This window comes from Sceloporus occidentalis, unplaced genomic scaffold, assembly GCF_023333645.1.
Source record: "Sceloporus occidentalis isolate IW3139 unplaced genomic scaffold, rSceOcc1.0.p SCAF_2, whole genome shotgun sequence".
Classification (NCBI taxonomy): domain Eukaryota; kingdom Metazoa; phylum Chordata; class Lepidosauria; order Squamata; family Phrynosomatidae; genus Sceloporus; species Sceloporus occidentalis.
In genome coordinates, this window is record NW_028316982.1 from 196,476,329 (window position 1) to 196,501,611 (window position 25,283).

The 25,283-nt window shown below is 39.6% G+C and overlaps 1 protein-coding gene across 1 annotated transcript in view; it reads right to left on the reverse strand.

The window, feature by feature from the left end:
• Window positions 1-25,283, reverse strand: part of EFHC2 (EF-hand domain containing 2) — a 103,652-nt gene that overhangs the window by 32,312 nt on the left and 46,057 nt on the right. The window contains exons 8-11 of the mRNA XM_089508091.1: window positions 9,797-9,962; window positions 8,992-9,134; window positions 6,056-6,252; window positions 3,451-3,584 (exon numbers count right to left, since the gene is read on the reverse strand). Coding sequence (XP_089364217.1) covers window positions 3,451-3,584; window positions 6,056-6,252; window positions 8,992-9,134; window positions 9,797-9,962 — 640 coding nt within the window. The remainder of the gene's footprint in view (window positions 1-3,450; window positions 3,585-6,055; window positions 6,253-8,991; window positions 9,135-9,796; window positions 9,963-25,283) is intronic.

Consider the following 25,283-nt stretch of genomic DNA (forward strand, 5'->3'; position numbering starts at 1 on the left):
CATCTGCACAGGCATTACTTGGAAGTACAACATAAAAGCTACCATCCCCCATTGTTCCACCTCTTCACCAGCAGCTATTACACAGGTTTGCCAACTTCAGAAGCAAGAACCCAACTGTTGAATTTGCTTGGCCATCCTAGCCATTTCACTAGGTAATGCTTCTTTCTACCCTTCCCTTTTGTAGCTAGAATTTTCTCAATCCTGTATACCTGGTCCTCTGCAGTGTTAATCTTTTGTAATTCTTCAGGATAAAAGCTGCCAACCACAGTTTCACCATCATAATCTTTCAGAAGAAACACAGGCCTTTCTGCTTTTCTGATGACATGGTCCACAATGAATACCTCTGTAGTAAAATTCTGTTCATAGCCCTTAGCAAATATTCCCTTGCTTTTAGAAATCCTAACGTGGTCTCCTTTTCTGAGCACTGGCACTTCCTGTTTTCTTTTGACAGGGGTCCCATAAACTGTTTTCCACACTGCTAGGTCATTGGAATCATTGACATCAACAGGCCTTGCTTTGATAGTACGGTGAAAACTATGATTATAACTTTTTATAAACAATGGGAGGGCATCAATATAGGTGAAGGTGTTATTGGCTGTGAAGTACCTCCACATTTTTGTTTTTAAAGTTCTGTTAAACCGCTCCACAACTGCAGCTTTAACTTCATTATTGGTGACAAAGTGATATACCCCATGTTGTTTTAAAAGGCTACTTACAGGCTTGTTTAAGAACTCGGAGCCACGATCTGTCTGTAACTTAACAGGTTTTCTGTTATTTTCTGAGAAAATAGTATTAAAGGCTCCTGACACTTCTCTACCTGACTTATCCTTCAGAGCCACAGCCCAGGCATATTTTGAAAGGATATCTATCACGGTTAAAATGTACTTGTAACCCCGATTATACTTAGAAAATTGTTGCATGTCAACTAAATCAGCCTGCCATTGAGAATCCACTTTAGATACAACAGTCTTGTTTCTTTTAAAACGGACCCTGGCTGGCCTATGTAGTGTATAACTGTCCTGTTTGGAAAGCCATCCAACAACCTCCCCCTTCCGGATGGTTTTGTTCTGCTTTTTGGCCTCTAGAAAGAGGGGATGAACACCGCCAAAGCTTCCAACTTCTTCAGGGTCGTAGTATATTTTCTTTAGGATTTTTTCATGTTCTGACATTTTGTCAGCTGCTGTAAATATGAACACGCAGGTATAGATCAAACCATTTTTATTGCAAATTACACAGAGCATATCTAATCTTCAGGCTTGAAGGAAACACATGAAACACAGGATATGTTTACATTCTGAGAGTTTCCGAACTGAAGATTCTTCACGTCACTTTCATGCACACCAGCCTCCTGTTGGCAAAAACATTTAAAACATCTTTTAGTAAAAAACCTCTGCATGCAATGCACCCCCCACCTCTCTCTTTCTTTAAAAAAAAACAGCCACTCAATACAAAAAACTCTTACCGGTAAGCTGTCATAAACTGCATCTGTCTTTTCAGAGTTGTCCCCCAAGGCAGCCTCCATCAGGTCATCAAGGAGTGATTGGTTAGCCGATCCAGCTGTGTCAGGCTCTCCCACAGAGCTCTCAATCTTCTGTGGGGCTGCTTTACTAAACACACTGCCATCTAGCTCTTCTGGATCAGAAATCAGAGGTCTTTCCCTCTTCGGGAAAAGTGCTTTCAGATCACAACCGCAATCACACTCTAGGTCAGATCCATTATCAAGGCCATCTATACCCCCGTCCGGCGAGCTCATGGTTTTAGCCCCAGCCTCTTGGCCTGCTGAAAAAACAAACACGGGGGAATCCTTCACGGTGGTCTTTTTCTTACCAGCACGGGTTTTCAGGTCTGCAGGAGTTAGCGAGAGAGGCTTCGTAAATTCTGCCCAGCCTTCCTTAAGCAAGGGTACCGGGGGTTTGGAAAAACCCATAGGTCCTGGCAGTAGCGGGGGGAAAGAGGTGAATCTAGGGGCGGCCTTCCTTGCAGGTTGCTTTTTTCTTGCTGCAGATGGCCTGGAAAAACCGCCAGAGCTTGGAATAGCGGTGGTTGACTCCATGCTGTCTTCCCTGAACATGTCTGGGCTTGCCCAAAGGCTTCCTGTAGCGTTGCTAAAACAGTCTTCTGATTGGCCCTTTTGAATCATCATGGTCACATGAGTCCCTTCAGACGCTCCACCTACAGGCGGGGTTTCATGCTGGGGTGGGGCCACAAGCGGGGGGCGTGGCCGGATATCCGGGGAGGGCAGGACTTCCGGCAGAAGGCCGGATATCCGGGGAGGGCGGGACTTCCGGCAGGAGGCCGGATATCCGGTTAAGGCGGGACTTCCTGTTAAGGCGGGACTTCCGGGGCGGGGCACCTGTCAGTGGGCGGGGCTTATGAGTTTGACGAGAGGTGCCACCCTTTACTACTAACAAACCATTACAATTTAGCAAGCTTGACTGACAGAAGTTTCTTCCTTGTCATGAAATAGAACAGCACCTTGTACAATAGCAAGATTAAAACCCATAATTATTTCTTATAGGATGGAAACAAGACTTTTAGTTCACCAAGCAAAGTAAGAAAGCCTGAAGCATTGTGCTACACACTAAGTTAAATTTAGAATCTTCTGACATATTGTTTACTGATTTTGAGATTGTACACATTTTTGGGGATGAGCACAATAATTTTGGTTATGTTTTATAGAATGCACCAAATGCTTCTGTATTAAGAGCAACAAGTAAACAGTATTTGCGCAACCGAAAGATACATAAGTGTTTCCAGCTTCATGACAGAAGTGAACTGAAAGAAATAGAGTGTTCTTAACCCTATGAAAGTTTACTTAGTAATTAGTCCCACTGTGCTTAGCAGGATTTATTCCCTTGCCAATTAGGTTTTTCATTTATATCCCACCAAGAGGTTTAGGAATAGGGTGAGATATAACTCAGAACATTGCTCTTATCAAAAGGACAAAATGTCCAATGTTGCATTATATTATAATGCTTAAACTTCTGCTGATCAGCAGTACACTCCACATACAGTGCATATATAAGGTGCTATGTTCAATTCACCATCTCTCTACTTTAAAAAGAACCTCAGGTAGCAATGTGAAAAAATAACTCTGTCTAGTCACAGTGAATGATATGGAACTAAATGTATGGCTTGGAGCAATATAACACAGCTTCATGTTTTAATGAATTCATTTTGCTATGTATTTAGCAGAGGGAATGGCAAAATGCTAACCAAGTCCAGACTCCTGGAAAATACAAATAAACCATATAGGTATTCTGTATGTACCCCTGCAAAAGTGTTTGTATTTATGTTGTGTTTATATTCTATGTGGTCAAGAGCACCAGACCTACATACAACACAGGAGATTTTTCTCTCTCCTTGCTCTCTACAATGGGGATCTCAAAAGAGGAATCCTATAACTTGTGTAAACGAAAGCTATTTTCCCTCAGGCTTTCAGAGTCTCACCTGAATTCATCATAATCAATAATGGTTGTGTGTTGAGGATCAGTAGCTGCAAAAATCTGTTTAATCTCTCTTGACCGAGGTTCTCCTATCACTTTAAGTTTGTTCAAGATTATGTTGATATTGGCCATAGCAAACTGGAAAGCAAGTAAGAATAACACATCATATATTTAAACACACAAAATACTATTTTGTTTATATAACAATGTGAAGACTTAAAATAATAGAAGCCAGTTTTCTTTTCACTTGTGACAAATTGCATATTTTTATATCATTTCATTTTAATGGGTGGACTTTAGAAAAGGTCAACACCACATCAAAAATAACTTTGGTAGAAGTTTTCCAGAGCTATACCAAGTTCAACCTGAGAGAATCTCAGTGTTGCACGGTCTGAATGTTATACCTCCAATACCATTAAAAATGTGTCCTCTAAGCAGCCTTATCCCATTAAAGAAGATATTTCCTTCCTTGTGATCCCTACCTCCCTCTCACTCCCACCAAATGCTGGCATAGAAATGGTACTGGTAAAGAGCATTCCTCATTAAAAAGATAAGATAGAAACCTATGTACATATTGCTCTTGTGCAGCTTCGTTTCTTCTTGTCAGGAATTAACCAAATTTAAACTCAAAACTATGTGAATACATTCAGAGGATGATGACCATGATGATAAAAATCTAGACACCAAGTCCTGTGATGAATAGTTGAAGAAGTCTGGTATATTTCACCTGGAGAAGAGAAGACTGAGGGTTGACATGACAGCCGTCTTTAAATATCTGAAGAGCTGTCATGTAGGAGTTCTAGAGACCACCCCTAAAGGGCAATGGGATGCCACCCATTTCTTGGCTGGATCGGAGCCACGGTAACCTCTTACTGTGGTCCCAATCCAGCCTTTGGAGGGCACAAAAAGGAGCCTCAAAAAGTGGCTCCTTTTTCTGCCCTCCAAAGGGTGCCATAGCTGTGGCAGTGTGACTGTACGGTGCCCCTTCAGCGCTGTGTCATCTGGACACAGCGTCAGAGGTGCACCATGATGCCGCATGCCATCTGAAGCATCGTCCTGCATCATGGCACCCTGGGGCCGGGGTCAGGGTGTGCATCATCAAGACACTGCGCCCCAACTCTGTCCACAGGCCTGCCTTTCAGGCCAGTGTGTATAGGCCCATAGAGGATGGGACAACCTTGTTTTGTGCTATCAGAGGATAGGACTCAAACCCATGGATTCAAATTACAGTTTATTTGCTAAAGAAGATTCTGATTAAAAATCAGGAGGAACTTCCTAATGGTAAGAATGATTGGACAGTGAAATAGATGGTCTCAGAAGGTGATAAGCTATTGAAGGTTTAAGCAAAGATTGTATAGCCATCTCTAAAGGATGCCTTGGTGATGGATGCCTGCACTGGCAGGAGGTTGGACTAGTTGGCCCTTTGGAATCCCTTCAATCTCTACAGTTCTATTAAAGCAAGGATCACGGGAATGCAGGATTTCCAGAAGTCAGTGAAGATTTCAAGGGGAGGACATGCTGAACTTTGTATATGAATAACTGAAGGGTTCTGTCCATTTCTCTTTTTCTTGTCCAAAAGAACCAAGGGTGGGTGGCAAGCACAACCTGACCAGAATCAGAAAATGGCATATCAATTCCTCTGTTCAGAAAGAGACCTTTACTACACACATATTTACTTACTACAGTGAGTGAGAAAAGTTTAAAACAATATGTATGGTGATGGTGAACTCTGTTGACTGAGCCATCACCCAACAGCTTTCCTTTATATCTACTCTGAACTTATACTTCTTTCTGTAACAGAGGGTTGTATTAATCAGCTCCAACAGTCAACATAACCCTCAATATAGCTGAATGGGATCTCACTTCCATAACTTTTCATTTCCACTTGTACAAATTGGTAAATTTTAATTTCAGATCTTGATCTGAAAGCTCTGGAGAAAATGACTCACCAAGTATATATATATTTAAATTCAGCTATTTCAGCATAATATGCTGTACAGCTACAGATAACACATGAAATTTACAAAATGTACAATGTCTCCAACACTGTTTTAGCATCCTATTTTATCTTCTCCCTGTTTGGTTGTTCTTTATCCGAGGACACAGGGCCACTGCAATGGGAAGAAGGAACCATAACAACTATCAAATGTTCTTATGGGGTTTTGTTTGGTCAGCTTCAGAGCGCTTATCTTTTGCATGGGAAAACTGGTACAGCACAGACAGCATCAGCAGGGTCCCCCCCTCCCTGACAGTTTTTTTTTTTTTTTTTTTTTTTTTTTTTTTTTTTTTTTTGCCCCTTGTTGTTTTATTCCTTTCCAAAAACAAAGGCTGGGTTAGGTAATTCAAAATTCAATCTGTGTGCCTGAACCATCAGGCAACAAGTACAGTCCGTGACATTTACCGAACAAGCTATCGTTTGTATATTGTGCATACAAGACACTGAGGAACAGACAAATCTTTTTTCATTATATTATTTTCAAATGAAACAATGATGAATCCATGTTGATCCTAGTTAGAACAAATGCTTTTCAAAGCCACTGTTATTTAAGCAAGATAATAAAACTGCATATGCTTTAAATGCCAAATAAGGATTGGAAAGCACAGCTTGCCTCATTTGCATGCTTTTCCATGTAGTTGAAAGCATATTCATCAGCATCCACCAGAAGAAAGACGTGGCCATGGAAACACACTTTGGCTCCGACATACAGATCCACAGCTGTGTAGTATTCAGACAGTTCACTCTTATACTGCTCCTGACCAGGCTTCTTAACACGACTTCTTTCCAGGAATTTCCCACCAATTACCCCTATAATAAGAAAAATGTAATAACATTGTATCTTTCAGAGAGAAAGCAACAAATCTTCATTTAAAAACCAGCAACCTCAAAATTCCTATCATCTGTATGGAACTGCCCATAGGAGTGCCTGCAGAACAATTATTTTCATCAGAAATTTTCTTCTTCAAATTTCCTGACATACCCATTTTAACATCAGTCAAATATATTTCTTTTTGTCTTTCTTTCAATCTGGACACTAGGACTAGAAACTGTCTTCATCTGGGATAGTGTCTGCATTCTATCCCACTTCCACAACTGTATAAATATGTTTTATAATTGAGACCTTAATACCACTTTGTACTGCATCTGAAGAAATGACTTTCTATTCAGAAAACCTTGTGCTACAATAAAAACCTATTAGTGTTCAAAGGTGTTGCCACAATTCTTTCTTCTTTCGTCCTTTTTTCCTCCTTCCTCCTTTTCATCTTGGGAGAAACAGCATGGATCACAATGGACTGGAACTACTAAAAGTAGCCATACTTTACTCTTATTAGCTTGGCTTTAACAATAACACGTGGAAGTTGAAAGAAGGAATGTTGCCCATCCCTTCTTCAACCATCTTTGCCCCCAAAAATGCTGCTCTTGAGCAGTCTTTCAAAACAACATGGGGGAAATTGGAGTAGGGTGCTAACTTGTTCCACCAATATTAGGCTTGAGTCCTTCATTAACTTAAGGCAGCTCAAAGAAAGCAAGAGGGAAATAGAATCTTTACTTCCATGAACTTCCTTAAGTTATCTTAGAATCTAAGTTCAATTTTAACCATGATTCTCCTGATTTTGGGCAATACTCCCAGTGTTCAGGACAGCCCCTAGGCCTCTCAAAAATGCTCGAGTGGTATAGGTGGCTGAGAAGCTAGATATGGGATACATTAGCCATCATAATGATCATAACAATCACCCACTGCAACAAAACTAAAGCATATCCACACATCTTCAGTGGGCAAATCTTTATAAAACTTTCCATAACTGATACTAATGCAATGGGTTTTAATCTTAATTATTAATCTATGGCAAGGCCAGAGGGATAACATGCTGTTGGTGGCCTACATATTACTTGTACTACATCTATTTTTGGATCTGGGTTTTATCTTTCTTTTCTATTTTACATCACATGCATAGGTGTGTGCAAGTGAAGAACAGTACACAGCTTCAAAACTCATATTATATATGTGATTTAGGAAAGCCACTATAAAATTGAAAAGAAACTAGAAGAAAGCACTTCCTCTTCAAAGTGATTCATACTGCCATACTACAGAAAGCAGAATACTGACATCACATTTATTGGTGTCTAAAAAAAAGCTGACCAACTATTTCTGTCCCATCTATGTCCCTGCCCTTGTCCTTGCCCTTGCCCTTGCCCCATCATGGAATGCAAGGGTTCCTGGAAATCTTCACCAGGCCACTGTCCCGACCATTGTTTAGCTTCAGGTAAGTATCTACATCAAGTGCCCTCTAACCATACACTTTTGATTAACTCTGTATAAGCAGTACACTAACTCTGGCTTATTTCCTATTTATAGCTGCCTTCCAAACAAAAGCCAAAAGACATGCATTAGGCCCCATAAAATACCTAATGTGTATTATTTGGTGATGCAAATGTAATAAAAAAGGATGGGTAGCACAATAAAATATCATTTAGAGTCACAATCGTAAGTGAATGCAAAGCCCCATACTACTTATCTGACCTCAGCTTGAATCAAAAATCGTCCTTATCTAATAAAATGGAATAGTGAAAAATCCATTAAGGTAATAGTCAAAGTTTGACTTAAGCCAATAAAAGCATGAAAATTGAGAATCAGGAATAGAAGCCAGGTTGCCGCACCCTCTCCCCATTTTTTCACTGATGCACAAAAGGCCATCAGTCTGAGGAAGGAGGTAGTCGTAGGATTTGAGCAGGAGGAGGGGAGTTGTCTGTTTAAACAAGCTTTTAACTTCATAATTGGTTTTGTGTTTCTCTCCGTAACACATTTGTGTTAATATAAAAAGCACGGCGGCAATGAAAAAAAAATGTTTGGGAAAAATAAAACCAATTATTCAAAAGGTTCTAACCCAAGGTCTTTTTACAAAGGTTCTAGGAGATGCAAGGTGTGTTTTTCATTTTTTTCCCAATAAATACAACATAAATAGCTCCACAGAAAGATCTTCTTTCTGTTGTTTCCTTTAGCAAATTCACCTAAGTGCTGAGAACACTGCAGCAAGCCCTCTTGCATGACTGACGAATAAAGCTGCCATCCTCCCTTTCCCCAAAAAATCTAAGCAGAAGAGAGCTTTCTTTTGATTGTAAAGGAGAGAGACTTAACACTGCCAGAACTATATCTAATATCACTGCAAACCCTCTTGCTGATATCAACCCATTTCTTGTTTTATATTCTGAATGTTTTAAAAAGAACAAGAATGACTCATACTTTATTCTATTAAAAGCCAGTCTTCACATGCTTGCTGCCACCCACCCACAAACCTCAATGCAAAATCTAGTCCTGGTAGATGATGTCCTTTACACCCAGTTTTGTGTTGTACATATTTCCACAACTTAACTTTTTTAAAATTAATTTTTTTAATTAAAATTTTAGTTGGATCTTTTAAAAATTATGGCAAGCTGCCTTGAATCCCATTTAGGGAGAAAGGTGGGATATACAGTATGTACAACCAACCAACCAATCAATAAACAAAACCCCCACCAGAATTGTTTGCAGTAAAATCAGCCTCTCACCTGTGTTTCTCTGAGGAGGTTCAAACACTGAGATGGTGTCATCACTCAGAAAATAAGAAATAATAAACTTCCGATCCTTGTCAATGGGATCAGTAGTAATAAATTGTGCAAGAAAGCGCAGTATATTACTCTCGAGGCCTTGCCTAAAAAAACATTAAAATGTACATAATTGTCATTTTTTCCATTATCTAGTGAAAGTCTGCAATAGATGAAATGTAACATAGACATCAATTGTTTTTTATATTAATGCAACACTTTCAGACACCCCTTCAATATTAGGGAGATAATACCATTGTTAATCCTAGTTTCACCTTTATCTGCTTTACTTGTGTTTTTAATCCAATTTATTATTGGAAGAATCCATCTTGCACTGGCAAAAATATTAGAAGCTATGCACTGAATTTTTAAAAATAAAAAATAACATTATTCCATTTTTTTTACTGTTTGGGATATTCAAGAAAGTAAAAGTTTTATAAATAAATGTGATAATAATAAACGGTGCTTCAATATCAATCCTATTCTGCTTCAGAGAACAAGACATGATTTCTAGTGACTCAAGTAACTTTACACAGAACTCTGCTGTACAAACTGCCTACGGAACAAAACTGATTTATATTCTTTTTGAGCCAAGCCTTTGAGACCACTGAAAACCTAAACATTTATATTAGATGATAACCTTTAACATTATTTGTGGATGTTACAGTGTGAAATTGTGTATTTCTCAATACATACATTTTAGTGACAGCACCTTTCCCTTTTCTGAAATGGGGAGGTGGCGATCTGACTATTGCTTTCACTCTGATACCTGTCTTTTTCCATGAATTTCTTGAAGTCTTTTTGAGGAGGTTTGGGAAGCAAGCCCATGCAGGAGCAAAGAGAGTCCTCTTCAGAGCCAAATCCAGTGTATACTGGAAATATTCTTTCTATTTTTGGAGGTGGTGGTGCCTTGTATGGAATTGGAGTAAAGTCCTCTGCAAAACAAAATTAACAAACAAGTTTTTTTTTCTGTTTTGTTCATGAATACATAAAGTGATGTCTTGCATTTCAGTACATGAGATTTCTCTCTAAACAAACAAAACTGCTCCCCACTTTTGGCAGAAGTCACAATAAGATAAGTATATGTTTTAGGAAAGCAAATATTTCCTTTAAACAGGGAAGCCCAATTTTGAAAGTATATTTCAAGCCTTCTCATCTGGGAGCACACGGCTATTGAAATTTTCCTCTGCTTTCTATCAACTTCTCTCTACAGACTGGGAAAAATTCAAAAGTTTCCATGAGTCTTGACAGACTGCCAAGAACCAAAAATCCTTCTTATCATAGCAACAGGCCCAGCTTTTTCGTGTGTGTGTGTGTGTGTGTGTAGGTCTGTTTATATCTCTTTTCTTAAATACTGCCTTAAGACTGGTAACTGACTGTATTGGTCTCATAAACATGATTTACCTACCAGCTTTATTACTCCAATCAACAATACATAACGTGCATCTGACCACCATGCTCTCTACATAATGACAGCTGGGTTAAGCAAAACTATTTAGGGTTAAGCCAATATCTTTCTTTTGAATTCAACTGAGTTTTATTGTGCACATGTTTGCTATTCTAAAAATACAGATACTAATGGCTGAAATTTAAACATAATGACCTTGTGAAGAATCAGATCTAAGAAAGATTTGTCTGGCAAATTATAAACCAGTGATGCATAAGTGTTCTTTGAGGGGGGAAATGCATTTAAAGTTTTGTAATGCACAGGTATTTTCTGCCTTCCTGTAGCTGAGTTTCAAGATTTCAGAACAAAAAGAACTGAGATTAAGATCTTTCCTGCATTCCAACAGTGCCACCTAGTGCAACTCTAGTGGACGGGCTAAGGAGAAGTAATAACGTTTAAGTGGCATCCCTATGGAGATGAAAGTCAGTAGTAGGGGGAAAGCCAGCTTTTCTACTTTTTTCCCACCTGTCAACTGTAGACCATGCCAGGTTAGAGTAAACTTGCTTTCCACCCCCAGGAACATCTCTGTCACTTCATTTTGCCTGGTAACTAGAAGTGACAAAAGTCTTCACCAGGATCTCAAGTGAAAACACTATTTAAAATGCCAACACATCCTGTTAATTATTATTATTGTTTGTTTGAAATTGGCCTATTCATAATTAGCTACTAATTTGTTATTTTTAATTATATTTCCAACCCCCAATATAAGCCATGCAAATGACCCAAATAACTAAAAAAAAGTTTCCGTCTAAATAAAGTTTTGTAAATCTCAGCACAGCCAAACATCACGTTACTGCTAACATCAAAAAGAAATTTACAATCATGCTGCTCATAACCTTCCCAAAGTAACAGGTTATGGGTAACATTGTTACTTGTAATGCATTGCTTTTAAGCCCTGAACTACCCCATTGGCAGCCAAAGGGTCCACTTGTCCAGCAGGATGCCAGGAACAAATAAATGTTTGAGATATTTAAAAAAAAATGAAATACTGTAGCTCAAGGATTGGGATTCAAGGAGTCCTCTAGATGTTGCTGGACAATTACCTGCATTCTTTACTACTGCTGATGCTGGCTAGAGCAGCTGGGAGTTGCAGTTCAAGAATACCTGGAAGGCCTTATGATTGCCTTTCCTGCTCTAGCTAAACTTAACGACTTTTCAGTACCACAGATCACAGCTATTTAAAATTATACTTTTCAATCTGAGATCAGTGTGTCATAAAAGGCCTTACTTTTCACTGTCCTATGCTCCTGGCCTTCCCAGAAAGTACACTATGACAAAAAAAAGGGTTAAATTACACACTGCACAATGTGCAGCTAATCTTTTTATCTTGAAACAAACACCTGAGATTTGATCCTCATTGGGGGCCCAGCATGCAGGTAGGGATGCTTAGTCCTTTCTAAATTTCCTGCTCCCCAGGCAGTATTAGCAGGGGAGGGAAGACTGAGAAGAGCCTGACTAATGATTTATTTATTTATTGCTCTCCCCCCCCCCCACTCTGCAGGGAAAATAGGGATTTGGGAGGAGGGGAGCAGCAGTAAAGAAAGAGGTAAGAACTCCTGTCTACACACAGTGACCTGAATCTGGATCCCCTTACTTCAAACATAAAAGAAGTAAGGCAAGTTTAGCTGTATGTTATGTATTTAACATATCATGTATGCTTTTAATCAGATCTAATAATCAGCCTGTAAGCCACTAGCAGTAGAAAATGATTGATACATCAAAGAATGCACAATTAGCAAGATCCACAGATTGTTTAGATGAGTTTATACATGAATGCTCATTAAATATTTGTTATTTTGTTGTTGTTGTTGTTGTTACAAGTTGGTCCTAACTCATAGCTACCCTGTGGATGAGACATCTCTAATTCCTTCTGTCCTCCACTACTCTGCTTAGTTCCTGCAAAGCCATTCCCATGATCTCTCTGATTGATTTAATCCATTTGGCTTGTGGTCTGCCTCTCTTTCTGCTACCCTCTATCTTTCCTAGCATTATTGTCTTTTCTAATGAATCATGCCAGCTCATGATCTGGCCAAGGTACAACAGCCTCAATTTGATCATCTTGGCTTCCAAGAAAATTTCAGGATTAATCTGTTGAAGGACCCATCTCTTTTGTCTTTTTGGCTGTCCACGGTATCCTTATCACTCTTCTCCTGCACCACATCTCAAATGAGTTTATTTTTCTTCCTATCTTGATTCCTATCTAGCTCTCACATCCATACATGGTGATGGGGAATACAATGGCTTGTATAGACTCAAGGGCGAAGCAAAGGACCCCAAAGGTCTGTGCCAGGACTGCACCGCAGCCATTTGTCCTAGGACAACAGCATCTGCATGTGCCCAGCCCCAATCTGGGCCACCGCTGTAGTCCTGAACTGGGCACCAAAAAGAGGCTGTATTTTACCACTCCTTTTTGGCCTGGTCTTTCAGCAAAGAGGTGGGCACGGCGAGGCTTCTGGATGTGTTCGAAGCATGTGGTGTGTAACCCCCATGCCCCCAATGTGGCCCGGAATCAGCCATTTTGGCCAGTCTGTTTTGGGCCTCAATCAGGGATTGATAGAGACAGACTCAATCAGATATGCTCAGTTGTATATATTTTATTCTTTAGGATCTTATCTAGTTCTTTCATAGCTGTCCTTCCCATTCTTAGTCTTATTTCTTGACTGCTGCAGCCACCGTTTTCATCAATATTTGATCCTAGGTATGAAAAATATAATCTGTCATTTTACTTACATTTAATTTAGGGTACAGTGAGTCTTTAGTATCCACTGGGTTTGGTTCTAGGACCACCACCACCACCCCTGTGGATACCAAAATCTGTGGAGGCTCAAGTCCCATTAAATACAATGGCATTGCAAAATGGTGCTGTTTATATAAAATGGCAAAATCAAGATTTGCTTTTGGGAATTTATATATTTTAAAAATATTTTCAAGCAGTGGATGCTTGAATCCGTGGATAAAAAAAATCCATGGATATGGAAGGCTGACATCAAGCAATTCAATATAAAGTAGAATTGAATGAATCTGCATCTCTTGAGTTGATACTGCTAGAAAAATACCTCCCATGTATCACACAACTCCCTTGTTGCAACAGCTTCACTGACTGCTGGTCCATTTCCAGGCACAATTCACGTACTGCTGATGATATACATATAAAGCCCTATATGGCTCAGGTCCAGATTATTTAAAGAATCATATTCTCCATAGACAAGAACATGGTCTCAGTTCTGCTGGGGAGGTCCTTCTCTCTGTCCCATCACCCTCACAAGGATGTCTCATGGGAACACAGGAGAGGGCCTTCCCAGTGGCTGCCCCCAGGCTTTCAAACTCCCTTCCCAGAGAAGCTAAAGTGGCCCCCCTCTACTTTCTTTTTGCAGGCAAGCAAAGATGTTCCTGACTCAACACGCATTTGATGAATGATTGTATAAGGCCAGTCTCACCTAAACAAGCTGGGTCTTGCTAATTGTGCTGGGGTGTATGCATGCATGCACATTTAATGATGTTATCTTTTATTCTGGTTTTATTGATTGCTTAATCTTGTTTTAACTTTTGTATCTTGTGAATTTTTAACAATGTGTTTTTAAATTTTTTGTGAACCTCTTTTGAATGGGAAAAAGTTAGGATAGTAATGAATACAACAACAATAATGGTAAAATTATTAGCACCTTCCATCTTTTAATTTTACCATCAAATTGCAGATAATGCCTGTTTTATTTTGTTCCTCTCTCTCTAGGCTGCACAGCTGCCTCCTCTGAATGAAAAAGGCATGATACTGGGATAAGCAAGTTCTCTCTTTTGTAGTCACTTATTCCCTTACCTGCTCGCATGTTTTAATGTAGTGTATGTCCAACATCAAACAACTCAATATAAAGTGGATTTTAATGAATTTGCATCTCTACTCTTGATACTGCTAGAAAATTATCTCACCACTAAGCCTAAATGGCCTGAACGGAATAATAATAAAATAGAGCTAGAATCCACGCACTGCCTCAGGCACAACACCTAGTATCTAAAGCATCCCAGAGTAAGTCTTGCCTAACCTTTCCTAAAAGAAATGCAAATAATTTTATTTCAGTTTTCCATTCAGCAGCTTTTCTACTGCTGATGTCATTAGACAAGAAGTCTTTGCAAATTCTGACTTAAATCAACATCTAATTGAAACTCATTGTACCTTGTCTTCCTCCCAATAAATGGGGTGAACAAAACATTCTCTTCATGGCTATTTATGGATATTCCAAACCTGTGTTTACTATTTAGTCTTCACAGACAAAAAATTTGGCTAGAGAAGAATATTGTTTCAGGTTTTTTGTTTTTTAAAAAATGGTATTTATCAAAATTGGCACATTCAGGACATAAATAGCTTGAGATTTTAAAATAGTGAATGTGGGGAAAAACCAAAAGTCACAGATTCATTCATCTAGACCAGCCATGCACAACATATGGCCTGGGGGCCACATGGGGCCCGCCAAAGTATTTTGAGCGGCCTGCAGGAATGTGGAATGACTTCCTCTGCTGCTCAGCCTCCTCCTGAGGGCCATACAGAGGAGGAGGAGGAGGAAGGGCACTCACCCTGCAAGGCTATTCTACCACTGCCTTTCTTCTGAGAAGGCTATGTGATGGAAGAAGAAGAGGACAGGCAAACACTTGCAAGGCTCCTCCACTGCTCACTTTTCTCCCAAGAAGGCCGGGTGGAGGAGGAGGAGGATGGGCAAATGCTTGCCCTGCAAGGCTCCTCCACAGCTTTGCTTTGTCCTGAGGAGAAGGCCAGGTGGCAGCAGAAGAGGAAGCTGAGCAAACACCCATACTGCAAGGCTCCTCCATTGCTCAGCTTTCTCTTAAGGAGAAGGACAGGTGGAGGAGGGCAGGCAAATGCTCGCCCTGAAAGGCTCTTCCTTTGCCCAGCTTTCTTCTGAGAAGGCTGGGTGGCAGAGGAGGGACAGACGCTCACCCCTCAAGGCTCCTCCATCACTCAGCCTTCTTCCGAGGAGCGGTCTGGGCAGAGGAGGAGAAGGACCAAAAAGGCTCCCCTGCTGCTCAGCTTTTTCCTGAGGAGAGGGCCAGGCAGAGGAGGAAGAGAAGGAAATTGATATTAATTAATTAATATTAATTAATTAATGTTATTAATTGATCATTATTGAATATTATTTATTTATCTTATTAATTAATTAATATTTAAATAAAACCTATCTGCTGCCCCAAGAAGTTTAGCCTGTTTTAATTTTGGCTACTATCTACTGCCAAGTTGTGCAGGCCTGATCTAGACCCAGCACTTTCGAGTGCTTAGCTCTCTCTGGCTTTTCTTCGTGAACGAAGATTCAGGAAGACTCAGCCCACGCTTTCTACAAGCGTGTTGATGACTAAAAAGGCCAATCTGAGATAAATAAGTCCGTTTGCAGAAAGCACAGCAGAATGTCTCCCTAGGTGATGTTTCCAAGTTTATTTATTTATTTATTTAGGTATTTATATCCCGCCCTTCAGCCCTAATGGCTCTCAGGGCGGCTTACATGTGTTGTCGTTTTTCTTTGAGACTCGTTCGGCATAGTTTTCGAAAAAGGTTGCAGCATGGGTCTCCATGACTCCTGATGTGAGGCCAGGGCGGACCATTGTTGGTGATCGATTTGGCCAAGCCTGAGGTGTTGTTTCAGGGAGTCCTTGTATCTCTTCTTTGGGGTGCCCCTCTTACACTGACCCATGGCAAATTCACCGTAGAATATTATTTTTGGGAGGTGATGGTCCTCCATCCTAGAAACATGCCCTGCCCAACACAGCTGCATTCTCAATAGCATGGCCTCAATGCTGGTGATCCCTGCTTGCTCAAGGACAGCAACATTCATCACATAGTCAGTCCAGTGTATAGCTTAAGTAATTCAGACATATTGGTGCAGAGTTTAGGGTTTGTTATATTGCTGTCAAGTTGATTTCATCTTATGGTGACCTTGTGAATAAGAGCCTCTAAGTCTCCTTGTTATCAGCAGCCCTGCTTGAATCCTGCAAACTGAAGGCTGTGGCTTCCTTGATTGGGTCCCAAAACACGCAGGCAAATTGACATGGCTTCAGGCCGTGTTGGGGTGTGCCATTTATATGATGTATGCCCCAAATGTGGACTGGTGCCACACTGATGCCACACTGAACAATAAGAACCGGGCCAAGAAGAACCACACCAAACAAGAAGAATTGGTGGCCTGGATTGGGACCAGAACCGTGCAGTTGCCCCAGTCCTAGCACGAATGGCACCAGCTCGGTTCTGGCACGGTCCTTTTGGCCCGTCTGCTTTGGGCCTGGCTTTCTCATCTTTAACATCACTATGGCAGGCAGCTACAACATGATTCTATCTGAGTTTAGAACAGCTGTACCTATTGAATTTTTCCATCACAAATGTGAAAGAAATTTTGCTTCAGTTCAAAAACTTGCAAATTTCTTCATATTTTGGACAAAAAAAAGGATCTCAAGTTTTTAAAAAATAGGAGAAAGTTAAACTGGCAGTTTTTGCCAGCACTAATGTTAGTTTTTCCCCATACATTTTGTTTTTAAATACAGTTGCCCCTCCATTTTCGTGGGAGATCCATTACGAATTGTTTCATTTTTATGCTGGCTTTCTCCCAGAACAGGATCCTCACTTTTATCAATAATGATATTACAGCCACCACTGATTCTAGCGAAATTGATGCAACTCACCAATTTGTTCTTGATTCATATGTTGTTACTTTTTGGTTGTGGACTATTAATCAGTTCACTGCCACATTAAAGTAATTCTCTTTAAATTCCTGCCCTCCCCTCAGCAAAAAAAAAAAAAAAGTGAAACAAATGAAAAGCCTGATTGAAGTTTAAAGACATGGTTAACTCAATTACCTTATCAAAGTGGGTATTTAGATGAATTATGTATGATTTGCTTTTAGCACATGGGTTGAAAAGTTTCATGGAAATATAATTTAGTAAGAACTTTTTTTCCATTAAGCTCATTGTCAGGTACAGTGCGTCCTCGCCTTACGCGGAGGGATCCGTTCCGGATCCCTCCACGTAAGGCGAATTCCGCCTATGCTCGAGCCCCATTGGAAACAATGGGGCTCGTGCGCGGCGGCGCGGGTGCGCGGGTGCACGCGGGGCGCAACGGGCGCGCGCGCCCATTCAATTGAATGGGACGCACCGCCCCTTCCGCCCCGCACGTGCACTGCGGCTTGAGCGCGTATGCTCAATGCCGCGTATGGTGCGCCCGCGTATGGCGCGGGCGCACTGTACTATAATTTGTAAATGAGCAAATGGTTGCTGTAATTATTTTGTCTTTATAGCAATCCATGGTGTGGAACATATTTAAAGCATAAACTTGATAATCTTATTTTTGCATCAGAAAGAACATCCAACATGGTGAAACATATAACCATCTTTGCTTTGATTGTGTATTCTAGCATGGCAGGGGTTGGACTGGATGGATTTTGTGGTCTATTCTTGATCTATGATTCTATGGTATAGCTGTGAAATTTGATGGGAATTAATAGCTTAATTTCTAGATAATTTACCACCCATAAATAAGAGTATTTTATGAAGTGTAGATCAAAGGATATTACATGAAAGAAAGCTGTGTATTATACGTGGAACCTAAAAAACCTAAAGCCATTCATTTAGTAAGTCCTATAAGGGTTACATTCAAGACATTATGGTTAGCGCTATCATTCCAATCAGCAATAAATTCATGAACAAATTAAGGTTGAAGAACACACAGAAATAAATCTCATAGTAGAACTGTAAAGTTACCTTGACATTTTATAATGTAATGAAAGTATCAGACTAAATGACAACAAAAATATCAGTAGTCTCACTGCAATCTGTGATAGTTAGGATTTGATAATGACACAATAAACCTGTTATTTTCAACAAGGTTTTTAAAGGAATTTCACAAGAAAGACAATTTTAAATGCATGTGTGCATCTGTGCTGAATACATCTCCCATCTTTAGCTGAGTGAAAATTCTTTGTTTGACAAACAAGTCATTTCTTCTTATTTTTATTACTGTATATACTCATGTATAAGTCTAAAAATTTTAGTCAAAAAATTGACCCCAAACAATCTGAGTTGACTTATCCACAGGTCAATGTAAGTACTGTACTTTAACTCTTATTTTAAAAAAGGGAACCATCCCTGGGTAAAAGGCAAGAGTGCATTCTGTTCTGAAAACACTGACCAAGCCCCCATGTATTCTCTCATCCATGTAATGTGAGCACAAACAATAATATCTGCTAGAATTTTGTAAATTCTTTGGCACCATTTTCCTTTGCTTTATCATTTAAATCCTGCTACATGCCCATAAATTTTACCCTCGACTTATCCACGGGTCATATCAGAATCCATAATTTTGGCCCCAAACATGCCCTCGACTTATACATGAGGTTGACTTATAGCAGAGTATATACAGTAATTTATTTCTGTTCCATCTTTAGCCCAAGGCTTGGATGCAAGGTGGTATACAACATATTAAAAGGTTTCATGAATTGTAATAAACTATAAATGATAAATTATACATTAGATTAAAATAGTAACTACACTTGTCCCTCCACATTTGCTGGGTTTAGAGGCACAGGACCCCTGTGAATGTGGAAAAACGCAAATAATAAAAACACTATGTTTTTACCTGAGAGAACACCTCTCTAGGAATCTCTAGGTCCTCCAGTGCAACTCTGTGGTCAACATCTGCCAGACACTGATCACAAAATTGTGCTGAAAGAGCTACAAATGCCTAGTGGAGTCTTCTCTCTATGAATTTCTAGGTCCTTCAGTGCAACTTTTGGTTAAAGTTGACCATAGAATTGCTCTGGAGGACCTAGACATTCCTAGAGAGAACATATTAATAAAACCTGTGAATAATCAAATCTGCAAAAGGCAAAGCCACACGTATGAAGGGACAAGTGTACAACATTTTAAAAACTATATTTAAAAACTATATTTGGTCAACCTACTATTATCTGACAGCAATTCACCTGCTATTTGATTATTTAAGAAGTAGCGGGGGGCACATCAGGTAATGTCCAAGACTAAACTCAAGACTTTCTGCACACATTACAACTTCACATAGCATTAATAATACTTTATTCTTACTTTGGATCCATGATGTAAATAATCTATTCATGTAACATTTTATGGGATCTTATGCAGTCTGTCCAAACGTGCACCACAGGCTTTGGACAGTACACTTTGCAACCTTGCTACTTCCAAGAACCCATCAATGAAAGCCCAGGCAGGCATTAACTTTATAGTGCAGGCTAAAGAAAACATGGGATTTACAAATAGCATCTTTGAGACTAACTGAAAGAAAGATGTTGGTAGCATGAACTTTCCTAGAGGTTTATCACACTGAGATTTTTCGAGCTTTTGCAGGTCAGTTCCAATGTGACTGCGCTTCCAACGATGCGCATTCACGTCATAACGTGAATGTGTTTTCAGATGTGATTCCTTTCAATGGGAGTTCTTGCTGTGGGGCTTCCACAGTGAATCCAAAATGACTCATTTTGATGAATTCCAGAAAAAAGGGAATTCACAGAATTCGCATTCAAGCTCACTTCGATTTCACTCCAATGTCGCCCCCCTTGGCCCCCTGCGTCCTCCTCCGTCATTCCCCTCCTCCTCCTTCACCCCATCTTGTCCTCTCTGCCACCCTGCCACCCATCCCATCATCCCCTGCCTTGTCCTGCATCCTGATTCTGGCCCCAGTGACCCCCAGCGACCTATCCCATCATGCCCTGCCTTCTGCATCCTGATCCTGGCCCCAGCGACCCCCAGCGACCTTTCCCATCATCCCCTGCCTTCTCCTGCATCCTGATCCTGGCCCCAGTGACCCCCAGCGACCTATCCCATCATCCCCTACCTTCTCCTGCATCCCAATCCTGGCCCCAGTGACTCCCAGCGACCTATCCCATCATCCCCTGCCTTCTCCTGCATCCCAATCCTGGCCCCAGTGACCACCTGCCATCGATCCCATCACCTCCCACTGCTCCTGCATCCCTATCTCACCCTCTCTGCCAACCTGCCACCTATCCCATCATCCCCTGAGAGCTTCTTCACCCCAATGAAGGAGGACAGCGTCCAGAGCCCCACTGAGCATGTGCAAGGGTGCTGATTCGAATCGTTGAACCCTCTGGTGTGGTAATACAATGTGCACTCACTCTGCTTTGCTTGAATCTGCATCACGTGACTTGCTTGGAATAGAACTGACTTTGCTTCCGCCTCAATTCGGAAGGGCAACAGAAAGACAACCAGGTGTGGTAAAGCATCACGTTTTAACCTTAATTCACATTGCTAGACAGGAGTGACTCTGGATCTGTTGTGAAAAAAATCACGCTCTGCATTGCTAGAACAGGAGTGACTGCGGATCTGAGCTGCAAACCCCCCCCCCATGTGTGATAAGGTCCCTAGATTTGAGCCTACTTCCTCAAATGCACTTCCTCAAAAGATGGGGATGCAACTGGTGAAGTAGGCTCAAGTCTGAGGAAAAAAGCTCATGCTACCAGCTTCTTTCTTTCAGATAGTCTCAAAGGTGCTACAAGATTCCTTTGAAAACTGTTTTTCCAAGAGGACTTCCTGTTAGATGACGCTGTGAGAAACTATGAGCACAAAACAAACCCAGCCTCAAAAGCATTTCTGGGCTGGAGATGGGGGACAATAACTTCAATAAATCAAGCAACAAGTTAAACAACATTTTGTTATGGACAATAACCCACCCATCTAATTATTTTTCCTCTGGGAAGAGGAGCAATCAGTAGATCGGAGGGGACCTGGAGAGGTTATCATTGGTCATTTCAGTGTAACACTGTTAGCCTGGAAATGAGGAGACCCTGGGGATCAAAGAGCACCCACAGCCCTTCAATGCTGCTGCCAGTAGACAGCCTGACAGTAACCTCACTCTATTATTTTTAGAATAAAACAAAATTATCCATATAAACATAACCGTGAAAAAGTGGTTGAATGTAAACCTCATCCAGCTATCCTACGCAAAGGGACTTCTATCTACAGACCAGATGAGAGAGTTCATAGGAACTGGATGAAAGACAATGAAAAATAAGATGCTAAACAGACAAGCTGAAATAAAGAGGCAGTAAAAGACTTTATTCAGACCTAGCAAGGCTTGCAGAGGGAACGGTGGTACAACGCTGAGGCAACCGACAGAGGAATAACTGGGCGGTTCTTGCTGCTAGAGTAGAGTGGATTTGGGGAAAATTGGATAGAACGAGTGGAGAAGAGGGAAAGAAGAACTGAGCAGGGCAGAGCCGTCGCTAGAAATGGCGAGATTTGGCGAAGGGGAGAGTAAAACAAGGACTGTTCCCAAACAGGCTAGAGCTCCGGAGACCTGAAAGAAAAAAGTTATATATATATATATTTTTAAAATGTTTAAAACAGCTGAAGAAGCTGGAAGAATGGTGACTAAGCTACAATAGCCCACGAATAAGAGAGGGGAGGGGAGGAGAAGCAAAGAGCAGAGGAACCAGAAAACCAGGGAAGAAACAAACAACAAACAGTGTTATAAATCACTACAAAGAGTCGCAACTGCTCCACCCGAAACTTGGGAAGTATAGCTGCTTCTACTACAATCCCTTCTCCTGACCTTTTTCCCCCCTTTGGAGGACAGAATAGTGGTAAAGAAACAAACTCAAAGAAGGAACAATTTAATTTCAAGACATTAAGATTAAAAACCCATGATAATTTGAAACTTCAGGACAAAGCCAGAATTGTAAGTAATTAATTCAAGATCAGTACTTTGAAGTGAAAACAACTTATTGAACTACTTGAGTTAATAGGAACTATTGGACTGATAAACGTAATTTAAAACAAGGTAGGCCATTAAATCTGGTGTATGTAATTTAGAAGAACATTGTGATTAATAGACTATACTGTGTCAATATCTGTAACAATTAATTTAGAAATTACTTAACATACTACAAGAGAGGAGACAGACACTAAGTAATTCACTCTGATTGAACTATGATAATCTCTGGTCTCAACTTTGTAATAATCACTTAACATATTGAAAGATACAAGACAGATACTGATCAATTTATTTTGACTGCACTAAGATAATCTTTGGTCTTAACTTTGCTTTGAAACAACTTAGTCAGACTAAAGCACATGTAGATTGGGCCAATTTTACGATTATAAGTAAAGATGGCATATAAGATCTTTGTTTGAAATACATGGGAATTTATGAAAGGGTAATTAGGAATATTAAGACCTTTTCAACGAGTGAGTAACTTTATATTATTGTGGTTGAGATATCTATTGCAGACTCTATGATAGACTTTTATTTTGATAACAAATTTAAAAACCTTAAGTTGATATTGCAACTTTTAATTATTTTATTGGAGAGTTTATAATTGACTACCACTCTGATAACAAAATTGGAAAATCCTGAGAAATCCTATGTTGAAGAAGAAATTCAACTGAAAAGGCATTCAAAGCACAGGATTCTAATGCAATTTTATTAGAAGAGATAAGGAAGCTAAGACAAGAAATCAAGGAAATATGGCAGGAAATGAAAGACGAATCCAAAGAAATGAGACAGGAATTAAGAGAGGAAATTATGGAAACAAGGGCAGAAATAAGAAAAGACATGAAAAAAGAATTGGATAGCTTCAGAAAAAAGATGGAAAAATTATCACTGGACATACTCAACACACAAAAGGAAGTCTGGAAAGACAAATGAAACATCTGGAAAGGGCATCCAAAGAAATAATACAGGACAAGAACAACAGAGAATAAGCAAAGTGACAAACAAAATCAGATACAGAGAGAGGTGTGAAAATCAGGGGACTCCCCGAAACACTAAACGAAGACTTGTATAGCAGAACAGTACCTCCTATGGCAAATTTCATAGGCTACTCTGAATGAAAGATGGAGGTAGAAACAGATAATTTTTTTAGACTAAATTCAAGCTATGCTAAAGAAAAAAAAGCAGCGAGAAATATTGTAGTATGCCTCACAAGAACGAGAACAAGAGATCTAATCATTCAGAGATGATATTAATCAAATTTCTTGGTAGAAAACAACAATTGGAGAATCTTTAAGGATATTTCCCCTTTGATCATGATTTAAAGACAAACATATAAACCTCTGACCCACTTAAAAGATAAGAAAATAGACTATAGATGGGAAATTATTCAAGGTTTATCATTTAACTGGAACCAGAAAAGATACAAATTTGACAACTTAGTGAAGCCTAAGGAACTTGAGAAGAAACTAAGCAGAAAGACAAAATCAGAAGAAAGGACAGAAGCCTTTTTTCTGATTTTGTGTCATGCCAGAGCATGACAAAGAAAAGAAGAAGAGGGTCAAAACTTAGTGAGAAGAGGAAAATTGTCTAAATTGTCTAATTAAGACTCACCAGAAAATCTGACTGATGAAGATTCAGAAGACGATAGCGGAAGTGAACCTGATGAGGAAGATATATACGAAGGAGCAACAGGAAAAACAATAACTTATGTGCCCAAACTAAAATTAAAAACAGTTACCTATACAGAATACACTGAACAAATAGTTTTAATAAAATCACATAGGGGTGGAAGGGGTGCCTCACCACAAAATAAACAAAGGTTTACTTTATTAAAAATAAAAATGACAATAAAAGTGTTATTGTGGAATATAAAAGGATTAAACTCCAAATATAAAAGAAATACAGTATTCCACTATCTGGATAAAACAAAAAGCGACATCATTTGCTTACAAGAAATTAAGATCTGTGAGAAGGACGCTCAATATTTGAGAAATCCTAAATTGGGCAATTATTATATATCGGTGACAGAGAAGAAGAAGAAAGGAATCGTCCTTTACGCTAACAAGAAATTTGCCACAAGAGAAATCTTCGAGGACAATAAGGGATCTTATATTGCGATGGAATTTAAACTCAGAGAAAAATGAATTTTAGTTATTGGAATCTATGCAGCATTAGAAGGAAGAGATAAGTTCTATGAATCAATTTCAGCTGAATTAAGGAAAATAGACTACGATAATGTTCTAATAATGGGAGATTACAATGCAGTAACTGAACTGCAAATAGACAGAATATTATTATTATTATTATTATTATTATTATTAAACTTTATTTCTATAGCGCTGTAATTATACACAGCGCTGTACAAAGTCGGTAAAATTAGGAGTAAATAAAAGCCTGCCCAAGGCGTACATTCTAAGATAATAACAATTAAAAGAGGAATAGATAAAATTACCATATAGAAAGGAAAAAACAGATTAAAAACATCAAATATCAAACAAATCACACTTACGAAGAGAGCAATTAAGAAACATCAGGGTAAATTGCCTAAAGCTTTTTTTAAATGATGGAAGAACATGAATTAACTGATGTTTGGCACTGGAAATATGGAAACTCTCATGGATGCACATGCTTTTCAGACACACACGATTCAATGTCTAGAATAGATATGTTCTTAGCATCCAAGCAATTCCAATGCAAGATAAATACAATGGACATTCTGTCTAAAATTTTCTCAGACCACCACCCAATCACATTGAAAATAAGAGATAGAAAATCCAAGCTCTCTTGGAGATTAAAAAGCCACATACTGAAAAAAGAAGACTATGTAGACAAACTCAAAACAGAACTTAAGCTATATTTTTAAAGAGAACACATCATTAGAGAACAAGCACAAAACAATCTGGGATGCATGCAAAACTGTCGCAAGAGGGATACTAATTGGACTAAACCCTGAAGGAAACAGAAGAGAAAGAGAACAAGGGGGGGGGGATGTCAGAATTGGACCGTAAAGAACATGAATGGAAAAACGGAGGGGATAACAACTTAAAATTTGATATACAGAAA